Source organism: Hyperolius riggenbachi, chromosome 10 (genome assembly GCF_040937935.1).
Source record: "Hyperolius riggenbachi isolate aHypRig1 chromosome 10, aHypRig1.pri, whole genome shotgun sequence".
NCBI classification, from domain to species: Eukaryota; Metazoa; Chordata; class Amphibia; order Anura; family Hyperoliidae; genus Hyperolius; species Hyperolius riggenbachi.
The window spans coordinates 197808546-197832189 of record NC_090655.1 but is presented as its reverse complement, the minus strand read 5'-3'; the positions used below and the strand labels follow the sequence as shown (position 1 = coordinate 197832189).

Sequence of the window (23644 nt, the reverse complement as noted above, 5' to 3'; positions counted from 1 at the left end):
CGATTATGAAAAGGTATTTAACTTTTTTCCCATTTGTGTCCTCGGAAGTCCTTTAAATATTGTTTCCTGCTATCTGTTTAACATATCCTGCAAATTTGGTGTTGCTAGGATGTAAGGGGAGTTATAGGGGTGCAAAAGTGCTGAATTTTGCCGTTGGCTTTTATTGGGCTCCCTATTTCACTTTCAAAAATCCCAAATCTTTTCAAAGGACGATGGCTAAGCAGTGGCACATTTTGTAGCATTGTAGGGACTCACAGGTGAGTTTCGGGCCCCTAGGCCAAAGAGGTCAGAGCCTAGGGTCACAAAAACCTGTTTATTTTGGCAATGTTAATGGTGGCGATTCTGACAAATATAAATCACAGCCATGGTGGTTAGCAAAGTCTCAATCTCACAACATGTCTCATGCAGGTAGAAGGCATATTGTTGTACTTGCACTCCAATGTTGGGTTCCCTACATCTCTGCAAACCAGAGTTATGGGGGTGCAAAAGTGCTAAAATCCCCCATAGGCTATTATTGGGCCTCCTATTTCACTTTCCAAAATATCACATTTTTTCAAAGGACGATGGCTCAGCAGTGGCACATTTTCTAGCATTGTAGGGACTCTTAGGGGGATCATGACTGGTGAGTTTCGGGCCCCTAGGCCAAAGAGGTCATAGCCTAGGGTCACAAAAACCTGTTCATTTTGGCAATGTTAATGGTGGCGATTCTGACGAACATAAATCGCAGCCATGGCCGTTAGCAAAGTCTGAATCTCACGACATGTCTCACGCAGGTAGAAGGCATATTGTTGTAATTTCACTCCAATGTTGGGTTCCCTACATCTCTGCAAACCAGAGTTACAGGGGAACAAAAGTGCTAAATTCCCCCATAGGCTTTCATTGGGCCTACTATTTCACTTTCCAAAATCTCACATTTTTTCAAAGGGCGATGGCTCAGCAGTGGCACATTTTCTAGCATTGTAGGGACTCTTAGGGGGATCATGACTGGTGAGTTTTGGGCCCCTAGGCCAAAGAGGTCAGAGCCTAGGGTCACAAAAACCTGTTCATTTTGGAATTGTTAATGGTGGCAATTCTGACGAACATAAACCGCAGCCATGGCCGTTGGAAAAGTCTGAATCTCACGACATGTCTCATGCAGGTAGAAGGCATATTGTTGTACTTGCACTCCAATGTTGGGTTTCCTACATCTCTGCAAACCAGAGTTACGAGGGTGCAAAAGTGCTAAAATCCCCCATAGGCTATCATTGGGCCTCCTATTTCACTTTCCAAAATCTCAAATTTTTTCAAAGGGCGATGGCTCAGCAGTAGCACATTTTCTAGCATTGTAGGGACTCTTAGGGGGATCATGACTGCTGAGTTTGACTGGCCCCTAGGCAAAAGAGGTCATAGCCTAGGGTCACAAAAATTGCAATATCTTTTATGTAATGTGGTGCCTAGAACTGAATTCCATATTCCAGATGTGGCTTTACTAGAGAGTTAAACAGGGGAAATATTATGCTAGCATATAGAGTTTTTATTTCCCTTTTAATGCATTCCAAAATTTTATTCGCTTTAGCTGCAGCGCCTTGGCATTACGATTATTTAACTGGTTGTCGATGAGTAGTTCTAAGTCCTTCTCCAAGTTTGATATCCTCATCTGTATCCTGTTTATTTTGTATGGTGCTAGATCGATTAGAATAGCTGCAGTCATTGGTTTAGCTTGTGTCTTACCACTGCATGCACCCATACACCCTTCATGGGAGAACACCATTACTAAACTACACTTTAAGTGGCAGAACACAGTCTAATAAATATTTAGGACAATTTAAACCAACATCTGCATTGTCAGTTAGCTTTCTGAAGCCGAATAAACAGTCCATTAACTGCTTTCAGTGCGTTCCTAATGACATGTTTATAAATCATGAAAGCTCATTGTTACCTGGGAGACTCTGGTTTCTCTTTGGGTGATTTAGGCTCTTCTGAGTCTGGAGATCGTTTCATCGGTTCATCCTCAGTAGTTTTGCTGCGAGTTTTCAGTCGACCCTGTGTGTACATTTGCATTGTTATTTTTTCAACAGACTCTCTCTAATTGTGTCCAATAATTTTAACTCTAATTGTGTACAAGTATTTAAACAGTGAGGTGTGAACAGTTGCTCACTACCTTATGAGAACTGGTGCTTCTCAGATATTAAGTCGTTTCTCTGTTAAAGGACCAAGCCAATTTTTAAACTTCTGCAATGCTTTGCTTAAGTTTAATAATTCCTGGCAATTTTTAGTCTACTCAAACACATTTAGTCTTGTTTTTTTCAGGACAAATGGGGCTTTCTTTTGAATATCATTTATTATAACAAATCTCTAACTTGCTTGTTTTTAGAAGAGAAAATATGCTTGAAAATGAAAAAAAAAATGAATTTTCTGATTTTTTTTTTCAATCAAACTGCAACAGTAAAACTTTTCAGAAATGGATTGCAGATTATCTATTTACTTATTTATTAGGTACACTGTGGAGGTACTAAATAGAGGTGAAAATTAATATTTTAAGAGGCTAAAACTGAAGTGGCTCCATAGGGTAGGATTTGAAACACCCAGAGTTACAGACTACCCAGCAAGCTCATGGTGAACCAGAACGCCTAGGAGTGTGTAAGGGGCTACAAAGGACCTAAAAGCCCTCTTACTAAAATGTTAAGCAAAACAAAAGTTTGCCTCCTTAAAACAGACGGTATTTGTGATTATTCCTAGTGATCAGGAGACCATAAAATCATTCCTCATTAATTCCAGAAGGTGTCAGCTATCCAAGAGCACAAGAAAAATCTACCATGTGTCAGACATTGAGAAGGCAGTAGACTTTAATATGTGCAGTCCAAACAGATTGGAGCTTGTAAACAAAAGATGAAGGGCAGAAAGAACTTCAAAGCGTACTTATAAGTGAAGTTCCAGCTTCACTGAAAACTGCTACAAACAAATATCAGTGCTCCAAAATGCATTTTATAATTTATTGTTAGTACTATCATTATTGTTAGTCGCTATTAAAAAGTAGCTTAAATGTCAGTATTATTATTTATTGTGGTTATAAACATATACGCATCTCTGGTCAATAAATAGGGTTACAGACAATGATAAACGGTGACAGACAGCACCAGGTCATACAAGGAAACAAAGGTCTAAGAGCATGCAATGGAGTGATGGACTTGGAGTCAGTCCATGATATGGGGGCGCAATGAAGGGATTACATGATAAATTTGGATACACTTGTCAGGGACGGGACCCTGCTAAAAGGTTTACAATCTAAAGAGAGACAAAAGGACACAGAAGGTAGGGGCTGCAGGATAGGTTCTCATCAAAGAGGATTAAAACATAGGTTTGGGGGGTAGGCCACCCTGAAGAGGTGCGTTTTGAGGGCTTTTTTGAAGGTGTTGAAGAAGGGGTCATGCCTGATGGGGTATATGGGATCAGGAAGGGGCGAATCTTGGAGATGTTGCAGAGGTGGAAGTTTTAGGATCTGATAAGGTTTTGGATGTGGAGGTGAAGGAGAGGACACCCAGGCAACTGGCGTGGGGGTAGGGGGAATGGTCATTTTATTGACCTTGATGTAAATACCAGGCCTGGAATCTGCACGGCAGAGTATGAACTGCATTGAAATCACCCATATTGATGCATGAGCGGTTATCTGTGCATAGTTAAAGTTTGTTGCTCATTTTCTTTTTTTAAAACAGCCTTTATTAAAGAATAAAAATATAAACAATCAACAGTTTAACAAAACTATTCAAAGTTTTCAGTACAGCAGTGCCAAACATTGAAGCATAGCATACCTCCCAACTTTTTGAGATGAGATACCGGGACACAGGCAGCGGAGGTAAAAAAAAGGATCGAGGCGCCAGCGGGCGGCTTTGGTGTGTGGGATGCGGTACCGGGATAAGATTGTCCCTCCCTCCCTCCCTATGTGCCTCCCAGTGTCCCCCTGTATGCAGAGATATGAGCGCAGCAGAGCGGGCAGTCTTACCATTCCTACTCGCGTACGGGCTTCTCGTCTTCTCCACTTCCTGCTTCCTGTGGTGTCACAGGAAGTAGATGGAAGCTAGAGCCTGTACGCGAGTAGGAATGGTAAGACTGCCTGCTCTGCTGCGCTCGTATCTCTGCATACAGGGGGACACTGGGGGGCACATAGGGAGGGAGGGAGGGACAATCTTATCTCAGACCGCATCCCACACACCCAAGAAGCCGGCTGGCGCCTTGATCCTTTTTTTACCTCCGCTGCCTGCCGACTACACCGGGACACAAGGGGGGGTATCCCGGGACAGCGGGACCCCTCCCCCAACCCGTGACAGTCCCGGCAAAAACGGGACGGTTGGGGCCCCTGGCATAGTAGTATGACAAATGTGATGTGACCACCAGATATAGACATAGTCCATCCATAATATAAGAGGTTAGAGAAGAAGGTAAATAAAAATATTACCATTTATAGAGAGGGATTGAAAATACAGCATATTATTATAACAAGACCAGGATCACATTGGCTGCACAAATAATCGGGATCTTACAAGTTCTAAGTCTGATACACCTGGGGTATCTAGCCAAGTAGACCATATCTTTTCAAATTTAAGCGGCGCCCCTCTATGCATATAAATCAATTTTTCTAGTTTTAGGTACGAGTTAACCTGGGATATCCACATCTCTATCGTGGGAATAGTTGGGCTAATCCACAGCATTAATATAAGCTTCCTTGCCTGAAATAAGAGGCATTGTAGTGAGATCTGCACATGTTCAGGTAAATTTGTATCTGTTAGTAAACTTAGGATACAAACTTGAATCGTATGAGGGACCTTCTGTCCAGCAACAGTGTCCACTGTATCCAATACAGCATTCCAACATCTGTGTGTGAGGAAACGCGGAAAAGCCGCCGCGTGTGCCAAGAGCTAGGCGGCTGACTCCGCGTCCTACGCAGCGGTTTGCACGCGTCTGGTTGTGTGGTGGAACGCGGAAAAGCCGCTGCATGTCCTGACAGCAAAGCGGCTGTTTGCATGCAGCAGCATGTGCTTGGTGTGGCTGGGTCTGTTAGTGCACCTAGGCAGATGGAGAGCTATGCTCGCGCGGGCCTGAATTCAGGACTTTTATACCTGCATAGGAAGTGTCAGCTGATCAGGAAGGTCAGCTGATTCCTGCAGGACTCATGATTGGCTGAATGGTTCGGGCGGGGCAGCAGAGTCCAGCAACTATATATTCTGCTGCTTATTCAGTTGCTGGTTGTCTGGCGTTGCAAACACATACGTGGGAGCACTCAGACCTGTAGTCAGATCCTTAAGTGTGCCGGGACCAGCTGGAGCTGTAATCCTACACTTAGCTAGATTCTGTTGATAGCTAAAGTACTAGTTTGATTGTGATTATCTGTTATGACTCTTTGCCTGCCTGACTATCCTCCTGAACTCTGATCTTGTACCATGCCATTCTGATACTCTGATGCCGAACCCCGGCTCGTCCTTAGACTCTGCTTCTGCCTCCTGATCTTGTACCTCGATATTTCTGATACCCTGTTGCCGAACCCTGCCTGTACCTAGACTCCGCCTCTGCCTTCTGATTCTGTACTTTATCTGTCCGTGTGTTACAACCTGGCTTGTCCGACCTCGAGAACCGACCTTACTATTGGAGGCGGTTCCTCATCCTGTTAGTGACACTACCTCATGGGTGTTACTTTCAGACTTACCTTCCTACTGTCAGCCCGACTTCTCCCGCCTTGGAGAGTTCAGGCCTTCGGAAGGAAGCCGTGCAGTACTCCTCACTGCACTGAGACCAGTCCTCTAAGTGTTACTGTTACACCAAACACTACACTCTACTCAGGTGAACAGAGGTTAGCTGGTATATCGGATTATCGGTGATACTGCAGATCACTTATAATCTGGTATACATCTGTATTCCCAGTGATACTGCAGATCACTGGTAATCAGATCCTCTCTGTGCTTCACCGTTCGTTACACTGTGTAATTTGGGGCAATGCCACAACATGTGCAGTAAATCACTGTGGTCTCTGCGACATCTTGTGCAGGTAGGAGTTTCTCTAAGATGCATTTTCTGTAATCTTACAGGGGTTAGCAGAGTTCTATATAGAATATTTAGTTGTGACATTTTTTGAGAGGCATTTGTTGACATAAGGGGTATATTTTGTAAGATGTCTGACCATTGCTCAGTCGTTAAATATTCAAGATATTTCACCCAGCTTTCATAGCGTTTAAGGGGGAATTTTTCTAAGAATAGCTTAAGGATTAAAGTATAGCATGAAGAGATAAAGCCACTTCTACTATTGGATTGACTAATTAAGTTGAAGATTGGTACTGGGTTGATATCTAAAGACTGAGATTGCTGTTGCTTTGTTAATGCATGTTTAAGTTGCATATATTGAAAATTAAATAAAGGAGAGCAGTTCACCTCCATCTGAGACGCTATGTCCTGTGGAGAAAGAAGAGAGGACCCCTCAAAAACCTGTGTCAGGAGAATTATACCATTTTTAGCCCACAATTTTAGAAAGAGAAGCCCCAGAAGTTCAGGGAGGCGAGAGTTCCCTTCAAGAGGGGAGTAAGCTGTAATCCCATTCACTCCCTGCATGGTTCTAATTCTATCCCATGTTTTTTGCATCAATACTAGTGTAGGTATTTGCGAGCACAATATTTTAGGTATCCCTGCCTCTAATGCAGCATAAACAGAGCTAGATCCCACAAATTGATCCAATAAAGATCTAGTAGAATCTACCATATCTTACGTTACTCATCCCACTATATGCTGAGCCTGGGAGGCTAGGTAATATACCCACACACTGGGGACTGCTAACCCACCTTCATCTTTTGGGTATTGTAGATATTGCAGCTAAGACCCGGTTCACATTGGCGGTCTCCGTCCGGAATCGCCGTGCCGGAGCCGGACCGCATGCCGAACGGACGGAACGGACGCACGGCATAGCAATGCAAGTCTATGCGTCCGTTCACATGCGTCCGTTTCGTCCGGACCGGAGCCGGACCGGATCCGGACTCCGGCATAAGATCCAACATGCGCTATTTTTTGGTCCGGCTCCTCCGGCAGACGTATCCGGAGCGGAGCCGGACTGCACCATCCGGCCAATACAAACCAATGAGAACCGGAGAGCGCACAACACACTGGCTATAAAATCCGGATGTTCTACCCCACTTCCTATGCGTATTGTAGCGGCGATTTTGGATGGGGACACATGGGCAAGCATTTTGGAGTGGAGCAGCAGTGACTTTAAACGTGCTGGAGATGTTGGCAGTATGTCGGAGGTGGAGGTGAGTGCTAAACAGCGGAGGGCCTGATTCCACAGGTCCACCTTCTGCTGACCTCCCAGACCCCAACATTTTTATTTTATTTCTACTATCTTTTGCCAAACGGATCCGGATCGCATCCTGATGAACACCTGATGCAACCTGACCGGATCCGGATCGGATCCGGATCAGAACCGTACGGTTCCGATCCGGATCCGGTCCGGATCCGTTCAGGTCATCCGGTCCGTTTGGCAGAGAACCGCAAGTGTGAACCGGGCCTTAATCGTTACTCTACCTTGCCCCCAAATGAAATCTCTAAAAACATTTTCAATAGTCTTGAACAGCTTGAGATGAAGCCAAACTGGAGTGTTGTGTAGTATATATAAGAGTTGTGGCATTGTCACCATTTTTAATAGATTTATTCTAGCTACGGGTGAAAGAGGTAATTTAGACCAAGTTTTCAACTTCTGACGTATTTTATTTAGGAGCGGTGTAACATTAAGGGTTTCACAAGAGTTTAAATCGGGAGAAATATATATACCTAGGTATTTAAATGAAGTAACGAGTTGGATTTCCGTACAGCCCTCAGGTAGAGACACCGTCTGACGATCGAATGGGAGAAGACAAGATTTGTCCCAGTTGACCGTCAAGCCAGAATATCTCCCAAAGGTCGACAAAGAATCCATAGTGCACCTTAGGGATTCAGTTGTATCTTGCAGAAATAGTAAGGTGTCATCCGCATACAGGGTAATCTTTTCCTCCAAGCTACCATATCTAAATCCGTGTATACGATCATTACTTCTTATTAATTCCGCTAGTGGCTCTATGGCTATTGCAAATAGCAGAGGTGACAAGGGACATCCTTGCCTGGTGCCTATTTCTAGCTGAAATCTAGAGGAGATAGCATCATTAGTTCACAGACATGCTTGTTGCTAATTTTCAATATCTGCACTAAACCACTGACAAACAAACCTGGACATCTTCATTACCTGTTATTTCAGCAATAGTGATGTCTCACATTATCTCACAATTTTTTTTTCAAACACGCAGCAAGCACTTTGCTTGCTGTGGGTTGATTCCGATCGCTGCCGCTCGCCGCCGATGCGCCGCTATCTGCCGCGTAACTCCCCCCCACACACACACCCCCCCCCCCCCGCCGAGACCCTCACGCAGCCTGGCCAATCAGTGCCAGGCAGCGCTGCGGGGTGGATCGGAACGCCGGATGACGTCACGATGTCGATGACGTCATCACGATCGTCGCCACGGCGACGGGGGAAGCCCTAAAGGGAATCCCGTTCAGAACGGGATTTCCTTATGGGCAAGTGCGCTGGCGGCGATCGAAGGGGTGGGAGGGATAGCGCAGGGAGGGGGCATCATGTAGCTAGCGCTAGGCTAGCTACATGATAGGGAATTTTTTTTTAAAAAAAATACTGCTGCGCATGCACCCTGGCGCTCTTAATAGAACGCCAGGGTGGTTAAGTGGGCACAAAATAGCCTTACTATAACAGCTCTACACTATCATCTGTGGGAAGTTTTTAAACTATATGGCACACTTTGTGTTTGTACTTTAACTCTATGAAGATTTGACTTTAGATGGTGCAGGTCTAATCTGAAGATGTATGCAGTTACCACAGTCCATGGGCAGACCCTGCAAGTCTCTACTAAAAGAAACCACTGGTGCATCATTTCCTACAAAACTTTATCATCTGTCAAGAACTGTGAGCGCAATGAATAACAATTTTTTACTTAGATTGCTTTATCATAAACAAATAAAACACTGACGCAGATTGATCAAAGCAATTGCAATGGAAATTGAAGAAAAACAATGATTCTAAAGGAGGCCAATAATGATACGATTCTTTAAACAATGGATTCTCCGATTTGATCATAATAGTAATAATTTGGGCCCACTAACATAAGTAAAGCTGCTATCCAATTTCATCAGATTAATGGAAACGATCTGAAAACCTGATCGTTTTGATCAATATTATGATTGAAGACTTCATCTTCCGAAGAATTGTATCATTATTAATGGCCACCTTAAATTTAAGGATTCTGATTGGTTGGTTTCAGCCATTGCTCCATTTTTGTGTCAGTTTTGCTGCAACTTTATTTGCACTGCTTGGATAAATCAGCCCCACTGTCTGCAAAGTGTTACCTTCAGCAGAGATGGTGAAATGATTCCACCAAAAAGTCCTTTCTTGGGAGCCTTTCCTGGTGATGGGGTGGTGTCTGGTGTGGTATCAGGGGATGTCTCAACTCTCTCCTTTTGTTCTGTTTCTTGTTGTTGGTTGGTTTTTGGCTCTAGAAGAAAGAAGTATAAAACGATGTCCTTAAGAAGGAATACCACTTACAAAGATAGGATTGGTCTTGGAATGTTAATTGATCCCAACAGACTATGCAGACAATGATAGAATACGTAAGGAAAGAGATTACTGATGTTCTCCAAGATTGGGGAACACTAGAGGACAGTGCATAACCTAAGTATTTATTATTATTATAATTATTTATTTTATCTTCCCCACCACTTAACAGATTGCAATATAGAGAATATATTCAATGACTGCAGACTAGTAGTCCATGCCTATGCAAAAGGAACGATCAACATTTGATATATAAATGTTCATATAAATAATTAAAAGCAAAATAATAATATGTGACTAGTCAGAGCCTTCCATGAAACTCATACTGAGAAACCAGCCCCTGAGGGCATTTGGGGACTTCCCTTGTGAGGTGCTGTACCCTCCATCGTACTTTTCCTATGCCCCAATCTCCTCCGCAGTCTTCACCCTCTGTGGCGCATGCCTGGTAAGCCGAGGGATGACAAAATGCGTCATCCGGTTACTTTCAGGCCTTGATGTGTGCAAGGCATAGTTACTGAAGTGGGCAAGACAGAGGTACCAACAGAACCACAATGGGCTGTTACAGGTGGGGAAGTAAGACAGTCCAAGTCAGCAACAGGTGATCAGGAAAACGCAATACTGAATCTCAAAAAGTAATCAATCCAATAACAGTCCAAGGATCATACACGGTAGATCAGAATATAACAGTAGAAAGGGATGAGACACAAGCAGGTCGAGAACAGTTCCAAAAAGTTGATCCATTAACAGAGTCAACAGAAAAGGCAAACTTGTACATAGAAATACAATAATATATACACACACCCAGCAGAGTAGCACAAGGCAGCTATCGCTATAACAGGCGAGGGGCTCTGGGAGAGGCAGACTTACCGTATATACCCTGAGACCTAATTAGGCCCCAACTACAATTCCCAGCAGCCCCTGTGCTTTCAAGGAGAGAGTGACCGATTGGTAACTCTGCTCCTTCAATTGACCACTGCACTCTAGCGGCTAATAGTGCCGCCGGAGCAGAGTGCATAAGTCGGGCACGTACCTGTGCGCACCCGCGTAGAGCAGGGTCTGACTGTGCATGTCTGCAGATGCGCTTGGCTTCTGGGTGCGCTGGGGCCAGAATAAGGCCACTAGAGATGATCCCAGATATGCAAATTATTCTGAGTTTATGCAAATGAATGCAAATCCTTATGCAAATATATGCAGTTTGAAAATGGACCAATCAATTTAAACCTGGGGTTAAATTGATCGGTCCATTTTCAAACTGCATACATTTGCATAAAATTTGCATAATTTCAGAAAAATTTGCATCTCATTGATCATTCCTACTGGCCACTCAGAACAGATCCCAAAGTTGCTGCTGAGGTAAGTGTCTGACATCCCTTAGAGTGTCCCCGAGGTGATATGTGACATGATGAGATATACATGCGTATGTACAGAACAAAACATATTAATAACCAGGCTGTTTTACTTGTTTTGTTTTGCTGCCTGAAAGAGTTCATTTCTAGGCATGAAAGTGACAGCTTCTGTCTTGTTGATATCTTGAACAAACACACCTGATTCAATCAATATAACACATATAAACCCTACGAAGAGAGGACTAAATTAAAACTTAACTTTTATTAGGGTAGTTCTAAAAGGGATCTAATTTGCTAAAAAGACATAGATGTGATAAATGGGTGGGAGATATCAGTCACGGTCCACAGAAGACCACCCTCCACTACCCCACTAGTAATCTATAAACCCCCCACACAACTCGACATGTTTCATTTCCTCTATGGGAAATTTCGTCAGGAGTGAAAAGTGCTCAGTGCTAGAGTGCCATAGTGCTAAAAATAAATTACATTATATACATCACATAGCTAGTACAAATTTAGCAAAGTAACAGAAAAACCGGCCGCAACCCTGCAGCCTGCTAAAGGAACCTGCCATTCACACTGCCCTTTTATAGTATACTGAATCTCCCCTAGGATTCTGGGTAGGGCAGGTCCGGTCACCACCCCCTACAAAAAAGTATCACTAATATGGATTGGTCCTTTTAAAGATCCATCATTTCCCCCAGCCAATCCGGAATACATCCATTTGAGGCAATAGTATTCTAAAAGGGTAGAAAAAATACCTATTTACTGTCCGCTTTCGCTGACCACCAAGTATTCATTACATCCCAGGTGCTGCTGGCTTTTAAAAATAGAACAAAAAGTCGGGAAGTGTATAAAACACTCTTTCCGTATTTCCAGCTCTGTCATTGGTAGAACGGTATCCAAGAGGGGCGTTGCCGTGCGCGTCATACGCACGCTACTGTCCAGGCTCATCAGCCAATCAGATGACCTCTCTCCTTCCGTAAACCCTCCGCATCACAACTAGCGATGTCGGAGGAGGAGGAGAGGCGTGGCCACCCTCGTCACGGAGGATGGGATTCAGATACGCAGCCAATCGGCTGCCATCTAACAAGCACATTCCCCTCACACAGCGGGTATTGATGCCGGGGGGGGGGGGAGTGGACCATTCCTCACTCATTCCTCCACCCACTTACGTACGGGGGTTTGTAAACATTGTTGCCATGGCAACGTTTACAACAGTAGCAGATTAATCTCCCCTCCGCAGTGTAATCTGCTACTGTTGTAAACGTTGCCATGGCAACAATGACGAGGGTGGCCACGCCTCTCCTCCTCCTCCGACATCGCTAGTTGTGATGCGGAGGGTTTACGGAAGGAGAGAGGTCATCTGATTGGCTGATGAGCCTGGACAGTAGCGTGCGTATGACGCGCACGGCAACGCCCCTCTTGGATACCGTTCTACCAATGACAGAGCTGGAAATACGGAAAGAGTGTTTTATACACTTCCCGACTTTTTGTTCTATTTTTAAAAGCCAGCAGCACCTGGGATGTAATGAATACTTGGTGGTCAGCGAAAGCGGACAGTAAATAGGTATTTTTTCTACCCTTTTAGAATACTATTGCCTCAAATGGATGTATTCCGGATTGGCTGGGGGAAATGATGGATCTTTAAAAGAACCAATCCATATTAGTGATACTTTTTTGTAGGGGGTGGTGACCGGACCTGCCCTACCCAGAATCCTAGGGGAGATTCAGTATACTATAAAAGGGCAGTGTGAATGGCAGGTTCCTTTAGTAGGCTGCAGGGTTGCGGCCGGTTTTTCTGTTACTTTGCTAAATTTGTACTAGCTATGTGATGTATATAATGTAATTTATTTTTAGCACTATGGCACTCTAGCACTGAGCACTTTTCACTCCTGACGAAATTTCCCATAGAGGAAATGAAACATGTCGAGTTGTGTGGGGGGTTTATAGATTACTAGTGGGGTAGTGGAGGGTGGTCTTCTGTGGACCGTGACTGATATCTCCCACCCATTTATCACATCTATGTCTTTTTAGCAAATTAGATCCCTTTTAGAACTACCCTAATAAAAGTTAAGTTTTAATTTAGTCCTCTCTTCGTAGGGTTTATATGTGTTATATTGTTGATATCTTGTCAGGAATATAAAACATCACTGATAAGCAAATTACAGCCATAAATGTTTTCCTGGCAAAGTACAACTTCTGAGGGCAGGGGGTGATAAAATACATGAACTATTGACCTTTTTTTTTAGCTCTAGGACACATAATAGGCTGCCACTGATAAGAGACTATAAAAAATTCAACCTACTTTGTAAATGTTTAAATATAAAAGAAAACCCTGGGATGCTTTTAAGAAAGTAATTTTAGGAGTAGGAGGATAAATATAATTGTCTATCTCATCTTTTTATTTTCACCTTGGGCTCACTTTAAGGGAAGGGGGGTTGTGCAATGTAATACTTAGCTTTCATTTCTGCTTGGTTGTATTTGCTCTCCTATGCCCATTTTGCTTACTATGGGTGTGTGTTTTTAGTCAGAGTTATGCACAGGTATTGCTCAGTTCAGGGCCAGAGTTTGGCTAATGCATTTATGCATTCATATGGAATAACATTTGGAGCAAAGCAGGATGACCTTGCATATAAGACACCCTATTTGCAAGCATCCAGTGCCAATAGTTCTGTCGGCTTTAGTGGTTTAACCTAAACTTGCCCTGTGTGTTTTCCCTGCTTGCCTTCCAACTTGACTTATCTGACTATCCTTGATCTGCTCCTCTGGTGTGACTTTGACCTATGTCTGCTTTCTCCCTGCCCCAATTTCAGCTTGTAACATTGGTAAAGAACTTTCTCCTCCTGTACTGACCACAGCTAGGGACCCCACTCAAGAACTCTTACTGCCCATACCTACTTTGGCTTGTGACTTTGCCTGCTGTCACCTGACCAACTTAGCTAGAGCATGGACTACATCAACTACCAACAAATGGCCACCAACTGAAATCAAGTTTAGTTCATCAAGTCTAGTGAGCATAGCAGCTTTCAAAATCTCTCAGCAAATGTCTGTTTAAGGTGGCCATAAATGGTACAATTTTTATTTTTTTTCGATTAGATAATTTAGTTCAATGATTCCGTTAGATCGAATATAAAGATTTTTCCAGCATGTCCGATCTGATTTTTCTTGAAAAAACGTGATAATCGTTCAAATTTCTTGATCAGAAAAAAAAATATTTTCAACTTTCATTCGATTCGATCATTTAGATAGAATAAACGGGATAATCGTACGTTTTTATTGCACCATGTATGGCCACCATAAAGGTGGCCATACATGGTACAATTTTTCATTTTTTTCGATTAGATAATTTAGTTCGATTATTCTGTTAGAGCGAATATAAAGATTTTTCCAGCATGTCGGATCAGATTTTTCTTGAAAAAACAGGATAATCGTTCGAATTTCTTGATCGTAAAATTTTTTTTTTCAACTTTCATTCGATTCGACCATTTAGATCGAATAAACGGGAAAATCGAACGTTTTTATTGTATCGTGTATGGGCACCATAACTGTCGATGAACCTTTACCTGTTGAGTCCCTAAACATCCAATATTCAGGATCATCTTCCTCGTTGCAGGCACCAGGTCCAGTTGCAGGGGTCCTGTGGCCTCTCTTTTTTCCCAGAGAGGCTCTGGATCTCATGAAGCCTGTATCTAGCACTGTGGTACCCTGGAGAGAGAGCATCAGTTAGCTACAGAAAAGACAAAACAACTGGCAACAAATGTTTTGATCACAAATGATATCATTATTACTACGGCTGTATACAGGCACTGCAGTTGTAGTCGTTAGCACTCTATTGTATTTTCTTTCTATATTTAGGTCGATTTTCTGTTGCATCTTCTCAAAAACATACTGCTAGGTAGGTGCTACGATTAAGGACCATTGTGCCTCCAAAACATGTCTGCTACTCGTTGATACTGGTTTTCATGTATTTTTACTCAAGATTTAAATGAAGATTCCTACTATTTTTCATGGGACATTGTGTGGAAACTCACTTTCTTTTTTCGTCTAGGTGAATTGTCCATGTATATCAAATCTACAGCATTCCCAATATCTACATTAGCATTCACCACCTCACAACATCTTCAGCTTTTATGAGGTGGTGGATGCTAATGTAGATATTGGAAATACTGTAGAAGTGATATACTTGGACTTTGCAAAGGCATTGACACAGTACCCTTCAACAGTCTTCTGCGGAAGCTGAGGATACAAAAACAGTGAAAAAATCTGTGTGCATGGTTAAGAAACTGGCTAATGGACAGAAAGCAAAGAGTTGTGGTCAATGGATCATATTAAACCTTTTGTCAGTCATTTGTATTTTAATTTTTTATGTGCACTGCAGCACCACATTATTTTGTGCCTACTCAGCCTGCCAGTGTGCCTCCTGCAGCCTAATGCAGAGTGGCACAGAGAGTGCTTGGTATTTACCTGATCTGGACACAGGATCAGCTCTACTATTAGCCTGGTATAGCCAGCTGCAGCAGCCCTGCCCCAAGTTATTGTACACAAGATAACTCATTCATGGCTGCTAATGGGTTAAAATGGGTGACTGTTAGCAGTGGGGTACCACCGGGGTCAATACTGGGCCCAGTACTCTGCAATTTATGTATTAATGATTTGGTAGATGAAGTAGAAAGTAGAGTTGGGCCGAACCTCCGATTTTAGGTTCGCGAAACGTTCGGTTCGCGTTAAAGTCCGCGAACCGCAATAGACTTCAATGGGGATGCGAACTTTGAAAAAAAAATAATTATGCTGGCCACAAAAGTGATGGAAAAGATGTTTCAAGGGGTCTAACACCTGGAGGGGGGCATGGCGGAGTGGGATACACGCCAAAAGTCCCCGGGAAAAATCTGGATTTGACGCAAAGCAGCGTTTTAAGGGCAGAAATCACATTGAATGCTAAATGACAGGCCTAAAGTGCTTTAAAACATCTTGCATGTGTATACATCAATCAGGTAGTGTAATTAAGGTACTGCTTCACACTGACACACCAAACTCACCGTGTAACGCACGGCAAACAGCTGTTTGTACTAGTGACGGCCGTGCTGGACTGGTGCGCACCATGGCGAGAGTGCAGGTTTTGGTGGCTTTACAGCCCATATGGTCGGCCTGGCTGATGTAGCTGAATGACAGAACAGTGACTGTCCAGCTGATCAAATTTGGTCTGACCACAATGAAGCAACGACCTTATTATCTTTTGTGTGCCCCCCGAGACACTCATCTAGGTGCCGGTCATTGCTTCATTGTGATACGCAAGCCCCTTCACCACGGCAAGGTAATGATCACAAAGGGGAATGGGCGCATGTACATGCCTTTTCTTTTGTTGTTGCAGCTGCCCTCAGTGCAGCCAGAAAAATTAGGCAGTCATGTACACGCACCATAAAAATTATTACAGCGGCCGCTGCTAGCAGCGGCCTAAAAAATTCAGCAATCCGCCTGGAGTCCCGGACACTGTTGGTGGTGGCGGAGAAGGTAGTGAAGCGGCCTGCAGGCAGACATGCTGTGTGGAGGGACTGGGAGCGACTTAGTCTTTTTGAGGCAGGCCAGGCAGCCAGTCACACGGCGTGCAGGCAGAGATGCTGTGTGTGCGGGGACTGACTTAGTCTTGGGGCGGGCAGCAGCCCTCCGGGATCCATGCCTCATTCATTTTGATAAAGGTGAGGTACTTAACACTTTTGTGACTTAGGCGACTTCTCTTCTCTGTGACAATGCCTCCAGCTGCGCTGAAGGTCCTTTCTGACAGGACGCTTGCGGCAGGGCAGGAGAGAAGTTGGATGGCAAATTGGGACAGCTCTGGCCACAGGTCAAGCCTGCGCACCCAGTAGTTCAAGGGTTCCTCATCGCTGTTCACAGCAGTGTCTACATCCACACTTAAGGCCAGGTAGTCGGCTACCTGCCGTTCCAGGCGTTGGTGGAGGGTGGATCCGGAAGGGCTACGGCGAGGCGTTGGACTAAAGAACGTCCGCATGTCCGACATCACCATGAGATCGCTGGAGCGTCCTGTCTTTGACTGCGTGGACACGGGAGGAGGATTAGTGGCAGTGGTACCTTGCTGGCGTTGTGCTGTCACATCACCCTTAAAGGCATTGTAAAGCATAGTTGACAGCTGGTTCTGCATGTGCTGCATCCTTTCCACCTTCCGGTGAGTTGGTAACAGGTCCGCCACTTTGTGCCTGTACCGAGGGTCTAGTAGTGTGGCCACCCAGTACAGCTCATTCCCCTTGAGGTTTTTTATACGGGGGTCCCTCAACAGGCAGGACAGCATAAAAGACGACATCTGCACAAAGTCGGATCCAGTACCCTCCATCTCCTCTTGCTCTTCCTCAGTGACGTCAGGTAAGTCAACCTCCTCCCCCCAGCCGCGAACAATACCACGGGAAGGTTGAGCAGCACAAGCCCCCTGCGACGCCTGCTGAGGTTGTTCTCCTGCCGCTGTCCCCTCCTCCTCCTCCTCCCCCAAAGAAACACCTTGCTCATCATCCTCTGAGTCTGACTCGTCTTCTGCACACGACCTCTCTTCTTCCTCCTCCTCCCCCCTCTGTGCTGCCGCAGGTGTTGAGGAAACAGCTGGGTCTGATGAAAATTGGTCCCATGCCTGTTCCTGCCGTAACGGTTCCTGGTCACGCTCATTCGCAGCTTCATCCGCCACTTTACGCACAGCACGCTCCAAGAAGTACGCGTAGGGAATTAAGTCGCTGATGGTGCCCTCACTGCGGCTCACCAGGTTGGTCACCTCCTCAAACGGCCGCATGAGCCTGCATGCATTTTTCATCAGTGTCCAGTTGTCGGGCCAGAACATCCCCATCTTCCCAGACTGTTTCGTTCTACTCCAGTTGTAGAGGTACTGGGTGACGGCTTTCTTCTGTTCTAGCAGGCGGGAGAACATGAGCAGGGTCGAGTTCCAGCGAGTGGGGCTATCGCAAATGAGGCGTCTCACCGGCATGTTGTTTTTACGCTGAATTTCTGCAAATCGTGCCATGGCTGTGTAAGAGCGCCTCAAATGCCCACAGAACTTCCTGGCCTGCTTCAGGACATCCGCTAAGCCAGGGTACTTTGCCACAAATCTTTGAACCACTAGATTCATGACATGTGCCATGCAGGGTATGTGTGTCAGCTTCCCCATATGCAAAGCGGCAAGCAGATTGCTGCCGTTGTCGCACACCACGTTGCCTATCTCCAGGTGGTGCGGGGTCAGCCACTCATCCACCTGTTTCTTAAGAGCAGCCAGGAGAGCTGCTCTAGTGTGACTCTCCGCTTTGAGACAAGCCATGTCTAAGATGGCGTGACACCGTCGTACCTGGCATGCAGTATAGGCCCTGCGGAGCTGGGGCTGTGTAGCTGGAGAGGAGAACTGCCACTCAGCCAAGGAGGAGGAGGAGGACAGCGAAGAGCATGTAGCAGGAGGAGAGGAGGTGGCAGGAGGCCTGCCTGCAAGCCGTGGAGGTGTCACAATTTGGTCCGCCGCTTTCTGCTTGCCATCGTTCACCACCAGGTTCACCCAATGGGCTGTGTAGGTAATGTAGCGGCCCTGCCCGTGCTTGGCAGACCAGCCATCCGTGGTCAGGTGTACCCTTGACCCAACGCTCTTCGCAAGAGATGACACCACTTGCCTCTCAACTTCACGGTGCAGTTGGGGTATGGCCTTTCTCGAAAAATAAGTGCGGCCTGGCATCTTCCACTGCGGTGTTCCGATGGCCACAAATTTACGGAAGGCCTCAGAGTCCACCAGCCGGTATGGTAACAGCTGGCGAGCTAACAGTTCCGCCACGCCAGCTGTCAGACGCCGGGCAAGGGGGTGACTGGCCAAAAGTGGCTTCTTCCGCTCAAACATTTCCTTCACGGACACCTGACTGCTGCTGTGGGCAGAGGAGCAGGAACCGCTCAAGGGCAGAGGCGGAGTGGAGGAGGGTGCCTGTGAAGGTGCAAGGGAAAAAGCGGCAGAAGCAGATGATGCACCTGAAGGAGGAAGAGGAGAAGGAGGGTGACTTTTCTTTTGTGTGCTGCTGCTGCTTTTGCTCAGGTGGCCATCCCATTGCTGTTTGTGCCTTTTCTCCAGGTGCCTTCGTAAGGCACTTGTCCCTACGTGAGTGTTGGCCTTTCCACGGCTCAATTTTTGTTGGCAGAGCGAACAGATGGCTTTGGTCCGATCTGAGGCACACACATTAAAAAATTTCCACACCGCTGAGCCACCCTGGGATGTGGGCACTATGGGGACCTCAGCAGCTGATGCTGAAGGGCAAGTTGGCTGGCTGTACATAGGTGGCGATACATGGTGCCGGACTCTGCCACCAGCTGTTTCTGACGAAGAGCTGCCCCAGCTTCTTTCAGCAACTTCTCTCCTCCTACTACTCTCTGACTCCCCCTCTGAACTGTCCCCCTCTTCATCTCCTCTATTGGGAACATACAGAGGATCCCTATTACCGTCATCATCGTAGTCATCCTGCCCAGCTTCGCTTGCCTCAGACAAATCCAAACTTGCACCATCAGTAGGTCCTTCATCCTCCTGACACGTTACATCCATAGTGTTGCCGCGTAACTCAGACATATTAGCTGGTGAAAATTCATCTGGCTGTAACAACAATGGCTGTGCATCAGTGATTTCAACACTAAATAATTCTTGCAAAGTGTCAAATGCAGCGGAAGTGGTGCTAGTAGTAGCGCTGGTGGCTGAGCAAGATGAGGTGTTCTGTGTCGCTAAATACTCAACCACGTCCTGACAATCTTGGGAGGTGATGGGACGTGCCTTCTTCCGAGCACTGTACTGTGGGCCAGGTCCACACGAAATTACATTTACACGACCTCGCGCAGACCTGCCGGGTGGCCTTCCTCTGCCTCTGCCTCTGCCACTACCTCTTCCTCTTCCTCTACCTGTTTTGTCCATATCGGGTATGCACGGAGTGGTATATCACACTGCGTGCACTCACGTAGGTAGGTGGGTTCACTTAACTGCACAGGTATGCGCACTGATGCGTTCACTGAACAGTACAGGTATACAGTGGCAGGTTCACTGAACACAACAGGTATGCAGTGGCGGGTTCACTGAACAGGTATACAGTGGCGGGTCCACTGAACAGAACAGGTATACAGTGGCGGGTTCACAGAACAGGTATGCAGTGGCAGGATCACTGAACACAATAGGTATGCAGTGGCGTGTTCACTAAACAGGTATACAGTGGCGGGTCCACTGAACAGAACAGGTATACAGTGGCGGGTCCACTGAACAGAACAGGTATACAGTGGCGGGTCCACTGAACAGAACAGGTATACAGTGGCGGGTTCACAGAACAGGTATACAGTGGCGGGTCCACTGAACAGAACAGGTATACAGTGGCGGGTTCACAGAACAGGTATGCAGTGGCAGGATCACTGAACACAATAGGTATGCAGTGGCGTGTTCACTAAACAGGTATACAGTGGCGGGTCCACTGAACAGAACAGGTATACAGTGGCGGGTTCACTGAACAGGTATACAGTGGCGGGTCCACTGAACAGAACAGGTATACAGTGGCGGGTTCACAGAACAGGTATGCAGTGGCAGGATCACTGAACACAATAGGTATGCAGTGGCGTGTTCACTAAACAGGTATACAGTGGTGGGTCCACTGAACAGAACAGGTATACAGTGGCGGGTTCACTGAACAGGTATACAGTGGCGGGTCCACTGAACAGAACAGGTATACAGTGGCGGGTTCACAGAACAGGTATGCAGTGGCAGGTTCACTGAACACAACAGGTATGCAGTGGCGGGTTCACTGAACAGGTATACAGTGGCGGGTCCACTGAACAGAACAGGTATACAGTGGCGGGTCCACTGAACAGAACAGGTATACAGTGGCGGGTCCACTGAACAGAACAGGTATACAGTGGCGGGTTCACAGAACAGGTATGCAGTGGCAGGTTCACTGAACACAACAGGTATGCAGTGGCGGGTTCACTGAACAGGTATACAGTGGCGGGTCCACTGAACAGAACAGGTATACAGTGGCGGGTCCACTGAACAGAACAGGTATACAGTGGCGGGTCCACTGAACAGAACAGGTATACAGTGGCGGGATCACAGAACAGGTATACAGTGGCAGGTCCACTGAACAGAACAGGTATACAGTGGCGGGTTCACAGAACAGGTATGCAGTGGCAGGATCACTAAACACAATAGGTATGCAGTGGCGTGTTCACTAAACAGGTATACAGTGGCGGGTCCACTGAACAGAACAGGTATACAGTGGCGGGTCCACTGAACAGAACAGGTATACAGTGGCGGGTCCACTGAACAGAACAGGTATACAGTGGCGGGTCCACTGAACAGAACAGGTATACAGTGGCGGGTTCACAGAACAGGTATGCAGTGGCAGGATCACTGAACACAATAGGTATGCAGTGGCGTGTTCACTAAACAGGTATACAGTGGCGGGTCCACTGAACAGAACAGGTGTACAGTGGCGGGTCCACTGAACAGAACAGGTATACAGTGGCGGGTTCACAGAACAGGTATACAGTGGCGGGTCCACTGAACAGAACAGGTATACAGTGGCGGGTTCACAGAACAGGTATGCAGTGGCAGGATCACTGAACACAATAGGTATGCAGTGGCGTGTTCACTAAACAGGTATACAGTGGCGGGTCCACTGAACAGAACAGGTATACAGTGGCGGGTTCACTGAACAGGTATACAGTGGCGGGTCCACTGAACAGAACAGGTATACAGTGGCGGGTTCACAGAACAGGTATGCAGTGGCAGGTTCACTGAACACAACAGGTATGCAGTGGCGGGTTCACTGAACAGGTATACAGTGGCGGGTCCACTGAACAGAACAGGTATACAGTGGCGGGTCCACTGAACAGAACAGGTATACAGTGGCGGGTCCACTGAACAGAACAGGTATACAGTGGCGGGTTCACAGAACAGGTATACAGTGGCGGGTCCACTGAACAGAACAGGTATACAGTGGCGGGTTCACAGAACAGGTATGCAGTGGCAGGATCACTGAACAGGTATGCAGTGGCAGGATCACTGAACAGGTATGGAGTGGCAGGATCACAGTACAGGTATGCAGTGGGCTGAGGGCTCACTGAACAGAACAGGTATGCAGTGGCAGGATCACTGAACAGGTATGGAGTGGCAGGATCACAGTACAGGTATGCAGTGGGCTGAGGGCTCACTGAACAGAACAGGTATGCAGTGGCAGGATCACTGAACAGGTATGCAGTGGCAGGATCACAGTACAGGTATGCAGTGGGCTGAGGGCTCACTGAACAGAACAGGTATGCAGCCAGGAAGAAGTTAAGCCTAACTAATCTTTCCCTATGAGAGACAGTCTGCAGCAGCTCGCCCTACTCTCACTAATGCAGGCACACGAGTGGCCGTAATGGCCGCCGCTGCCTGCCTTATATAAGGGGGGGGGTGGGGCTCCAGGGGCTAGTGTAGCCTAATTGGCTACACTGGGCCTGCTGACTGTGATGTAGAGGGTCAAAGTTGACCCTCAGTGCATTATGGGGCGAACCGAACTTCTTCCGCAAAAGGTTCGCGTGCGGTACCCGCACGCGAACCACCTACGTTCGCGCGAACCACGTTCGCCGGCGAACCGTTCGGCCCAACTCTAGTAGAAAGTACTTGTAATGTTGCTATTTTTGCAGATGGTGCAAAGTTGAGCAGAGTTATCATCACACAGGAAGATAGTGTCATATTGCAGAAGAATCTGCATAGGATGGCTATATGGGCAAGTAAATGGCAGATGAAATTCAATGTTGAAAAATGTAAAGTCATGCATCTTGGTCATACCAATGGTCTAGCACCATAGAAAATAAACAGGATACAGATGGGGACATCAAACTTAGAGAGGGACTTAAAGAGTTCTGGTTGACAACAAATCAAATACTCATATCCAATGCCAAGCAGCTGCAGCTAAAGCAAATAAAACTTTGGGATTAATTAAATGGGAAATAAAAAGTTGGGATTCTAGCATAATACTGCCCCTGTTCTTGTAAGGCTGTATCTGTAATATGGACTAACTATGTAACTATGTCTTCCCACCAAAATTGGCCCTAAGGAAAGAAGGATCTTAGACTATTATATTGTCTTTTTACTCTCATACTAAACTATTTCATAAGGTAGTACAAGCTTGTGTAGCGGCCATATACAATATTATCATTATCATGTTGATATCATGAGCAGTATGATAATATGATGGAATCAGTCATGGATTCATAAATAAATCTTAAAACTGATCCTTTCTCTTCAGAGAATGATTTAAAATAAGTAGAAAGTCATAGTCATTTGACAGAAATGATCTTTTGTATGTGATCACATAAACAATTTAACACTTCTGAACTTTCAATTATTCCATCTGAATCACTGAATTCATTGTCTGAAAGATCATATCATGCATGATCACTTTTAGACTCAAGTGGACCTAGGGACTGCTAGACTCCACCACAACCTTCATGTTGTCATAAATGACTCTTAGTAAACATTTTGTACAATGGGCCAACTGACACACACAATGTAGTCACTCACCAGCTCACAAGCAAAACACTTTAATACCATTTAAGGATGTAACTACAGGGCCCCAGCATAACTTTAAAGGGTACCCCCAATCTTCACACCCCTTCCCTTGCCTCCCTTGGTTATTCTCACAGCCTGGAGGACCATCTTCCA

The 23644-nt window shown here is 45.8% G+C and overlaps 1 protein-coding gene across 3 annotated transcripts in view; it reads right to left on the bottom strand.

The window, feature by feature from the left end:
• The window catches only part of TNKS1BP1 (tankyrase 1 binding protein 1), a 169419-nt gene that overhangs the window by 16613 nt on the left and 129162 nt on the right, over positions 1-23644 (bottom strand). For all 3 annotated transcript variants that reach the window (XM_068255583.1, XM_068255585.1, XM_068255584.1), the window contains 3 exons: positions 14517-14658; positions 9400-9545; positions 1919-2022 (listed from right to left, as the gene is read on the bottom strand). In XM_068255583.1, the coding sequence (XP_068111684.1) occupies positions 1919-2022; positions 9400-9545; positions 14517-14658 (392 nt within the window). The remainder of the gene's footprint in view (positions 1-1918; positions 2023-9399; positions 9546-14516; positions 14659-23644) is intronic.